Source organism: Rhinopithecus bieti, unplaced genomic scaffold, assembly GCF_001698545.2.
Source record: "Rhinopithecus bieti isolate Rb0 unplaced genomic scaffold, ASM169854v2 scaffold_68516, whole genome shotgun sequence".
Taxonomy (NCBI): Eukaryota; Metazoa; Chordata; class Mammalia; order Primates; family Cercopithecidae; genus Rhinopithecus; species Rhinopithecus bieti.
The window spans coordinates 310788-321029 of record NW_016825834.1 but is presented as its reverse complement, the minus strand read 5'-3'; the positions used below and the strand labels follow the sequence as shown (position 1 = coordinate 321029).

Genomic DNA, 10242 nt, shown 5'->3' with positions numbered 1-10242 from the left:
CCTTGAACAACATGACTTTGAACTACACAGGTCCTTATGCATGGATCCACTTACACAGAATTTTCTTCTCCCTCTTCCACCCAAGACAGAAAGACCAACTCTTCCTCTTCCTCCTCAGCCAACTCAGTGTGAAGACAATGAGGATGAAGACCTTTATGATGATCCACTTCCACTTAATAAATTACATGTTCTCTTCCTTAAGGAGTGCAGTGGTTTCTTGGCTCAGTGCAACCTCTGCTTCCCAGGTTCAAGAGATTCTCTTGTCTCAGCCCCACAAGTAGCTGGGACTACAGGCATCATCCACCATGCCTGGCTAATTTTTGTATTTATTTTTTTGTAAAGACAGGATTTTGCCATGTTGCCCAGGCTGGTCTCGAACTGAGCAAGTGATTTGCCTGCCTCGGTGTCCCAAAGTGCTGTGATTACAGGCTTCAGTCACCACGCCTGGCCCCTTAAGGTTGTTTAAAAAAAATTTTGTTTTCTCTAACTCACTTTATTGTAAGAATACAGTACATAGGCTGGGCGTGGTAGCTCATGCCCATAATTCCAGCACTTTGGGAGGCCAAGGTGGGAGGATCACAAGGTCAGGAGTTCGAGATCAGCCTGGCGAACACGGTGAAACCCCATCTTTTCTGAAAATACAAAAATTAACTGGGCCTGGTGGTGCATGCCTGTAATCCCAGCTACTGGGGAGGCTGAGGCGGGACAATGGCTTGAACCCAGGAGGCGGAGGTTGCAGTGAGCCGAGATCGTGCTACTGTACTCCAGCCTGGGAGACAGAGCAAGACTCTGCCTCAAAAAAAAAAAAAACAACCAGTATATAATACATATAGCATACAAAATGTGTTAATCGACTGTTATTGATAAGGCTTACAGTCAACAAAAGGCTATTCATAGTTTTTTTTTTTTTTTTTTTTTTTAAAGAGATGAGGTCTTGTTATGTTGCTAAGGCTGGAGTGCAGTGACTGTTTACAGGTGTGATCCCTCTACTGATTAGCATGGGAGTTTTGACCTGCTCCGTTTCTGACCTGGGCTGGTTCACCCCTCTTTAGGCAACCTGGTGGTCCCCCGTTCCTGGGAGGTCACCATATGGATGTCAAAATTAGTGAGGACATCCTATCAGCATAGTGTACTATATCCCGAGCTCAAGAGATCCTCCTGCCTCAGGTTCCTGAGTAGCTGGGATTACAGGCTCATACCACTGTACCTGGTAATAGTTAAGGTTTTGGGGAGTTGAAAGTTACGGTGCTCCTACTGTGGAAGTCAAATGTATATTTAAAATTGTCTGTTAACCCTCCAACCTTTTTTAAAAATATCAATAGTTGCTGGGCGCGGCAGCTCACGCCTGTAATCCCAGCACTTTGGGAGGCTGAGGTGGGAAGATCACTCGAGTTTGAGAGTTGGAGACCAGCCTGGACAATATAGACAGACCTCCTCTCTACTAAAAACTTTAAAAAATTATCTGGGCATGGTGGCACACACCTGTAGTCCCAGTTACTCAGGAGGCTGAGGTGAGAGAATCACTTGACCCAGGGAGTAAGCCCGTCTCAAAAATCTCCAAACAAAAGCCTCCAAAACAAACAAACAAACAAACAAAAAAATCAAGTCAGAGTTTGCAAAATCATAGGCTTAAAGTTGTATTAGCAACTTTAAGACAACAAATTTTGTGTTGCTATAACAGTGAGTACAAGTAGTCACCCAAATAAAAATTATTCAAATTCAAGAAGAGAGTCAGAAAAACTCTGGTAACAGGATTCATCCTTCCTTTCTAACCTACCAAAATGACTCCTCTAAAGAAAACAATCTTTGTGATCCTATGTTTTTTGAGTAACAAGGTAGTTCTGCTTTCCTGATATACTAAATAAACGTTCTGATCAGAAATTAAAAGGTGATAACAAGAGTAAATCCTTCAGTCCTGATTTTTTTTTTTTTTTTTTTTCAGATGGAGTTTCACTCTTGTCGTCCAAGCTGGAGTGCAATGGCACGACCTCAGTTCACCGCGACCTCTGCCTCCCAGGTTCAAGTGATTCTCCTGCCTCAGCCTCCCGAGTAGCTGGGATTACAGGCATGTACCACCATGCCCAGCTAATTTTTTTATTTTTAGTAGGCATGGGGCTTCTCCATGTTGATCAGGCTGATCTCAAACTCCCAACCTCAGGTGATCCGCCTGCCTCGGTCTCCCAAAGCGCTGGAATTACAGGCGTTGAGCCACCGTGCACAGCCAGTCCTGATTTTTGAATCTATGTTCACAACAACTTTTCTTACCAATGTGTCCTTAATTACCACTGACCTTCTTATCAGGTGGTACCTTCCATATTGAAATACTTCTATTAATATACCTTAGAATTAACATTTTCTACAAGTTGTCACAACATGCTTTATCTGAAGAATACAGAAGTATTTTTATTTCTTTTTATTTAATGATGCAAAATACAAATGCTGACTTGGTATATATTCACATATCTTTTTCTCTCACATTTACAACTCAACAGATGGTGAATCCAGAGGAACAGTTGAAATCACTATACGGAGCATACCTATAATGAAGAAAAAAAAAACTGTAGCATTAACCAGCAGAAATAACATTAAAATTAAACTACTCTGAATAATTCACCTTAGAACATCAGAAAAGTCTAGAAAAGAAACCCAAAAGAGTACCAATACTTGATTTTATTTAATTTTAACAAAAAATATTTTGCCTTAACTATGAAAGAATAGCAAAAGCCATCTGGCTTGTATTTAAATGCCTATTTCATTTTTACCTCTTTTTTTTTTTTTTTTTTTGGTAGAGACGAAGTCGCTATGTTGCCCAAACTCCTGGGCATATGCTATCCCACTGCCTTGACCTCCCAAAGTGCTGAGATTACAGGCATGAACCACCAAGTCCAGCTCATTTTTATCTCTTGATTGGCTGATTGGAATAGTGAAATAGGCAGGGTGCTAATAGAAAAAAGGCAAAATACTTGGATAATCAACCGTAAAGAAGTCAGTTTCAGAGTTATAAAATATGGAAAACAAAGGATAGTCTGTGATCACTATGTTTATTATACAGCAGATATAAGTTACTTATTTAATCAACCCAATCATGAAAGCTGAGATTTTTAAGTGACTTTTCACTTATAAAATGATTAATACAGGAATTTTTAAAAAGGGTTTTCAGAAATACACCACACATATATATATATATATACTGTATATGGTATACTTATATATATTTAATACATATCTATTAGATGTATATATTAATTTATTTATCATTTCATTTATTTTTTTTTTTTTTTTTTTTTTTTTTTATTTTGAGACGGTCAGTCTCGTTCTGTTCACCCAGGCTGGGGTGGCAGTGGCCGGATCTCAGTCACTGCAAGCTCGCCTCCCGGAGTTCGCGATTTCCTGGCTCAGCCTCCCGGGTGCTGGGGATACAGGCGCCCGCACCCACCTCGCCCGGCTAGTTTTTTGTATTTTTAGTAGAGACAAGGCTTCACCGTGTTCGCCAGGATGGTCTCGATCTCCTGACCTCGTGATCCGCCCGTCTCGGCCTCCCAAAGTGCTGGGATTACAGGCTTGAGCCACCGCACCCGGCCTCATTCATTTATTTTTGAGACAGAGTCTCGTTCTGTTGCCCAGGCTGGCTGGAGTGCAGTAGCGCAATATTAGCTCACTGCAACCTCCCAGCCTCTACCTCCTGGGTTAAAGCAATTTTTGTGCCTCAGCCTCCCAAGTAGCTGGGACTACAGGCACGCACCACCATGCCTAGCTAGTTTTTGTGTATTCTTAGTACTGATGGGGTTTCGCCATGTTGGCCAGGCTGGTCTGTAACTCCTTGTCTCAAGTGATCCACTTGCCTTGGCCTCTCAAAGTGTTAGGATTACAGGCGTGACCCACTGCACACAGCCAGGTGTATATATTTTATATATAAAATAAACTCTCTTTTAAATCATGGACCATGCAGAATATGCTATCTTGTTCACAACTAGGTTTTTACCAGGAACTGTCCAATTGGATATTAGCTGAGTTGACAATCATAATGAAATAGTCAGGCAGAAAAATATTTAAAAATTGATTGCCCTGGCCAGGCGCAGTGGCTCACACCTGTAATCCCAGCACTTTGGGAGGCCAAGGCGGGCAGATCATGAGGTCAAGAGATCGAGATCATCCTGGCCAACATGGCAAAACCCTGTCTCTACTAAAAATACAAAAATTAGCTGGGTGTGTATCATGTTCACAACTAGGTTTTTACCACGAACTGTCCAATTGGATATTAGTTGAGTTGACAATCATAATGAAATAGTCATACAGACAAAAATATAAAAATTGATTGCCCTGGCCAGGCGCTGTGGCTCACGCCTGTAATCCCAGCACTTGGGAGGCCGAGGCGGGCAGATCACGAGGTCAAGAGATTGAGATCATCCTGGCCAACATGGTAAAACCCCATCTCTACTAAAAATACAACAATTAGCTGGGTGTGGTAGCGCATGCCTGTAGTCCCAGCTACTTGAGAGGCTGAGGCAGGAGAATCGCTTGAACCCGGGAGGCGGAGGTTGCAGTGAGCCAAGATTGTGCCACTGCACTCCAGCCTGGTGGCTCCGTCTCAAAAATAAAAAATAAAATGAATCGATTGCCCTTATACATTCATCACTTCTACAAATATTAAACTCCTAAATGGACCAGATGAGCAAGTTGTTGAATAAATGACAATAAAATAGGTTTCTGTTCTCATGGAATTCACACTCAACTGTGCAAGATACCGAACAGATATTAAGAAACACACACACAAAGAATAATAATTTGTCATAAGTGCTATGAAAGCTAAGTGTAAAGCACTATTAGATTTAAGAAAATAATATGATTTTGGTTTCATTCTTAAACATACCTTTCTTTAAACAGAGTCAAAGAGTAGTGATTAAAAATGATTATGCTAAAAGATTCTTGAGGCTAGCAAAGTGGCTCATGCCTACAATTCCAGCACTTTGAGAAGCTAAAACGAGAGTATCACCTGAGGCTAGGAGTTCGAGACCAGCCTGGCCAACAGGTCTACAAACAACAGACAAAAAAACCCAAAACCCCCCAAAACAAAACCAGCTGCTTGAGGCAAGGTATTACAAATTTATAAATTTGTCACAGACAGAAATATGGGTGCTAAAATGAAAAACCTAATACAAAACAAACAACAACTTGTTCTTCAGTATTTAAAAAAGAGGTCAAGTTAATTTGCATAATCCATTCATCCAATAAACTTGTATACTTACTGCATTAGTATTTCAAAAGTTTATTCCAGCCCATTTCTTCTTTTGTACTCTAAAATATCTTCATTGTGTTGTCTGATGAGCTACAAAGAGTTAAACAGTTAAAATTAGAAATGTAATCTTCCTGGATACTTATATTTTGTAAGAGGAATAAGGATAGAAAAATAAGGATAGACAACTATTCTAGTTAGAAATAAAAGGCTAAGCAATCCAAAAGTTCAAAAATCAGGAATGGTATACACTTGCTCACCACAATCTGACATACTAAATTTGAGAAGGGAGATCTTAAATATTTATTTATTTTGAGACGGAATTTTGCTCGTCTCCCAGGCTGGAGTGCAATGGCATGATCTTGGCTCACTGCAACCTCCTTCTCCCGGGTTCAAGTGATTCTCTTGCCTCAATCTCCCGAATAGCTGGGATTACAGGCGCCTGCTACCACGCATGACTAATTTTTGTATTTTTAGTAGAGACAGGGTTTCACCATGTTGGCCAGGCTGGTCTCGAACTCCCAAGCTCAGGTGATCCACCCACCCTGGCCTCCCAAAGTGTTGGGATTACAGGCGTGAGCCACTGTGCCCGGCCAAAAATTTGAATTCAACTACTGCCAAAAAACTTTAACCTCATTTGGTGGGTAATAAATATAATGAAATGGCTTATCACAAAGGGGTAAATCAACATGATATAGTAGAACTTGGTTATTAAATGGGATCCAGGCTGGTTGGTGGGTGCGTGTTATGCTTCTAATCTTAGAAGTGTGATACCTTGATTGAACGACCAACCCCACCACAAAACTGTATGTGTATCAATTAGATGTTACGGAGGACAGTCACATTTTTAGAACTACTGTCTGACAGAATATGCAACTGGAAAAACGGTTTATATACGATGACATTCATGGCAATCAAAGATCCAAGTTCAATCACTAGTGCTCTCAGCAGTAATCAAGCTTCTTGTTCGAGAAAACCTTAAATTAAGAATGTATAAAATTCATTATAAGCAACATTATTCAAAAAGATGAGTTACTATTAAGTTGTAAGTGACTCAAAATCTCTCACCCCTTTCCAAGTCAACAATCTGAACCACTTTAACAAGAAAATTTAAAATATCTAAGAGCTGGGGGACAGTGGAGGAAGCCCCAAACCCATCAGATAAAAAACAAAATTTTAAATATTAATATAGCAGATACTTTAACTTTAAAAACAAATTTTATCCCTACAGAGGCAGTATTTCACAGTGGTTTATAGGATAGTGTGGCCTCTGAAGTCAGGAGAACTGGGTTCAGCAAACTACTTTCTCCAAGTGTGTTTCCTATCTGTAACGGGTCAACAGTATTAGGTACCACATAGTGTTGTTGAAATGATTAAACGCAAGTTTATGTGTAAAGCATACGGCGTGAAAACTTTTTTTTTTTTGAGACAGTCTCGCTGTGTCGCCCAGGCTGGAGTGCAGTGGCGATATCTCTGCTCACTGCAAGCTCCGCCCCCCAGGTTCAAGCCATTCTCCTGCCTCCGCCTCCTGAGTAGCTGGGACTACAGGCGCTCGCCACTACACTAGCCTAATTTTTTTTTGTATTTTTGGTAGAGACGGGGTTTCACTGTTGTTAGCCAGAATGGTCTCGATCTCCTGACCTCGTGATCCGCCCACCTCGGCCTCTAGCCACTACACCCGCCTAATTTTTTTGTATTTTTGGTAGAGCCTGGGTTTCACTGTGTTAGCCAGAATGGTCTGGATCTCCTGACCTTGTGATCCGCCCACCTCGGCCTCCCAAAGTGTTGGGATTACAGGCGTGAGCCACCGCGCCCGGCCTGAAAATTTTTTTAAAAAGGTAGCTACACACTATGTACAATTTCCAACAATGTATTTATACAAACATTGATTAAAACCTAATGTTTTGGAAGTCTATTGGGATTCAATTTGTACAACTTGTACACTGCTGGTTTGACCCTACAGCATCTGGAAAAGGTACCTTTATAAAACTCCAATTAGCCTAAACTCTCATTATGAAATAAAGTATAATTACTATTTAGTAAAACTGCCATTCCTTACAAAACCATGTTAAGGAACAATAACAGAAATTTTAGTCCCATCATACTTTTTCAATGTTGCTGAAATCTTAATTTCTTTTTAGTCCTGGAGATTTCCCTTTTGGAGAAATATGTATCAGCGATTATATAAATATCCTACTGTTATGAGACTTTCACTGCCATACAGCAAAACAGCACCATTCAATCTTGCAATGTTATCTCAATACCTTACCACGCTGGGGTAGTCTCACGACATCCGGGAGTAAAGTACTTACATAGACCCACAAGAAGACGCTGGTGCCCAAGGTCAACCCAACTTTCAGCCAGTCAGGTTTGGCATTCAGCGGCTCTCGCACGTAGAACTTTGACCGCGCTGAAGCTGAAAGGGGCAGAGGGTCTGTAAATCTGTAACTTACTGCCTTGTAGGGAAAAAAACCCTAACATTTACGTCCGCATTTAATTCTCCTTTTAACTCCCCCATCTCCCACTTAAACAGCCAACGAAATAGCGGTTCAGAGAGGTCAAGTACTTCGCCCAGGGCCACTGGGAGAGTTAGACAGGTAGCACCTGTCTTGCCCGAGGCCTTCAAGGCCTCATTTACTGGCTTGCGGACCCTCAGACGACTCGGGAGTGGTCATGTAGGAGGCGCCCCGGGAAGGGTGTCTCCTCTCCCAGTCTACGGGACCGAACGTACAGAGGTGGGGAAGGCAGAGACCCAAAGCCCATTTACAAAGGCCAAGAGTGCTCAGGTTGCACTTGGATAAGTGCTGAAGGCGGGTGATGGGGAGCGGAGAGTCTTGTGTAGGGGACAGGCGCGGGCTGGGCCTTGGGTCGCCGGCCGGCAAAGGTCACTGCAGGACGAACCCGGGCCGCTGCCGCCTCCTGCACCTGTGGGCTGGGTCCGCCTTAGGAGGGGTAATCTGAGGGTAGAATCGGCCTGCACGAGGATGGACACTCACAGCCGCTCGGGAGCCTGGCAGGGGCCAGCAGCCGGGAGAGGGGACGCAGCAACGCGGACGGCGCCATCTTGAGTGGCCAGGCTCTGTCTCTCCGAGTCGGCAACAGAACCAGCGCCACCTGACGGGCGGAAGTGCGGGACTCCAGGGCTCTGCAGCCGAGCTCCGTGGGGGCGTCAACGTGAGTTCCAGCGCGGAAAGGTTCTCTAGCACCCCGGCCTCAGCCTTCTGTCTATAAAGTGGAATTAGGAAGAAAGTAATTAAAAGAAAAAAGAATTTCTCTATTCTCTGTCCCCTGGGGGTTTTTCACCCCATCTCTACGGCTATTCATCAAGAGGTTTATTAAAATTTTCCTACATGAGCCAGAAAAAAGAAAAGTGTCGTGCTGAATAATAACTAGCGCTTGGATTGAATTCTGTGGTCCAGGCACGGTGCATTAATGTATCATATGGTTTACATTCACTGTCTTATTTCATCTTCACAATGAGCACATATCATGCCGTGATTATAAGCCTCAATTTACAGATGAAGCTTAAAGAACACAGCTACTCACCCAAGGTGACATATTTTATAGTTGAAAAGATTTCTTAACACTTACCGTTTACACTCACGATCATACTGAAGCCTCACAAACCTGTGAAGTAGAATTAGTGCCTTGGATAGGCTCAAGATCACATAGATGGCAGAGGTGGGATACGGTTTGAGGTCTTCTGACCCCAGATCTAGTGATCCTCGTTAGCTCACCTAACAGACTTGGACCACCCTAGACCATAAGCTGTAGAATCAGCGTTCAAAGCCATTCTGTTCACCACTTTTTTGCTCTATGATTTCTAGGCAAATTACTTAACCTCTCTATACCTAAGTTTTACATCTGTAACATAAAACCTATAGGGTTGTTGAGAAGCTTAAACAACTCTCTGGTAGTAGTAAACAATTTATTTGGTTTTGCCTATTAAAGACATTGTTCTGAGGAATAGGTTTTATCTTGCACAATTGAGCCAGATCTTTGTACATTCAATTCAGTTCAATCTGATGTCTAAAGACCAGTAAAAATATTTATAGGTAACAGACAATACATTTTGACCCTTTAAAAGTAATCCGTTAAACCTTATATCATTAATTTTAAAACCAAAATAAATGTTAGCAAATCTCCTATATTCTCTTTAGCAATGTTATTTTAAAATCTTTTTTTAACCAAAAATTATTGACCAGAAAGTAAATTAATTGTACTGTGTTTTCTGGCTCATTTTAACATGCAAATGGTGGCTAAGTGGATTGCTAAATTGTGAGTCACTTTAGTTTGTAACCTAGTGTGAGCCTCCTGGACTCATGCTCAAGTAAGTAAATTAAGCAATGAATGTGCTGAGCCAGTTGTTGGTTCTCAACTTATTGGCTTCTTGTCCACTCAGCAACCTGTCAGTTGTATATCCTTTCTACACCATCCTTTGGAAGCTTGTCCTGACGAAGCTTTTGCTAGTATCCAACAAGTTGAAACAGATGCTACCTTTAGTCAGAGTATACAGAACCAGTAAGCAAATTACTGATTTCGGTACTGCTGTTGGGAAAGACTGCTTTGTTCTTTTTCAGAGCTTTGGCCCTTGTATCCTTTTACTAGTGTATATTTTGGGAAAGTGATGAAGTATAAGCACATTTTTCTCAGCATATTAGAGCTTATGGGAAGTGTACACTTGGAGTATGGAGTATGCAGCTGTGTGTGAAACTCCATCTTGAAAAGAATCCTGATTAAGTAATTCCAGCTAGGAACAAATATCTATAATATTTTGTTAGAAGTTGCTTCATAATATTCATGTAAGCATCTTCAGAATTTGAACACTAAAACTTATTTATTATCCAGGTGAAAAGAGAGAGGATTTGAGTTAGCAGCCAGAAATGCAAAGTTTTAGTCCAAGATTTTTTCACTGGGAAAAAAAAAAATCACATCTCCCAAGGAAGGTAAAGAAAGAGCAAGAATTGAAAAACTGTATAAAATGCAAAAAAAAAAAAAAAAAAAAAAAA

At 41.4% G+C, this 10242-nt stretch overlaps 1 protein-coding gene across 2 annotated transcripts in view; it reads right to left on the bottom strand.

The window, feature by feature from the left end:
* Positions 1–2377: 2377 nt before the first annotated feature.
* Positions 2378–10242, bottom strand: part of NDUFC1 (NADH:ubiquinone oxidoreductase subunit C1) — a 12068-nt gene continuing 4203 nt past the window's right edge. Inside the window, exons 1-5 of one of the 2 annotated variants that reach the window (XM_017863175.1) lie at positions 8825–8984; positions 8230–8458; positions 7546–7649; positions 5247–5326; positions 2378–2537 (exon numbers count right to left, since the gene is read on the bottom strand). In XM_017863175.1, coding sequence (XP_017718664.1) covers positions 5267–5326; positions 7546–7649; positions 8230–8296 — 231 coding nt within the window. In that variant the 5' untranslated portion in view covers positions 8297–8458; positions 8825–8984 and the 3' untranslated portion in view covers positions 2378–2537; positions 5247–5266. Of the gene's footprint in view, positions 2538–5246; positions 5327–7545; positions 7650–8229; positions 8459–8824; positions 8985–10242 lie in introns of those variants that run through there. The other variant, XM_017863174.1, reaches the window with a different exon arrangement.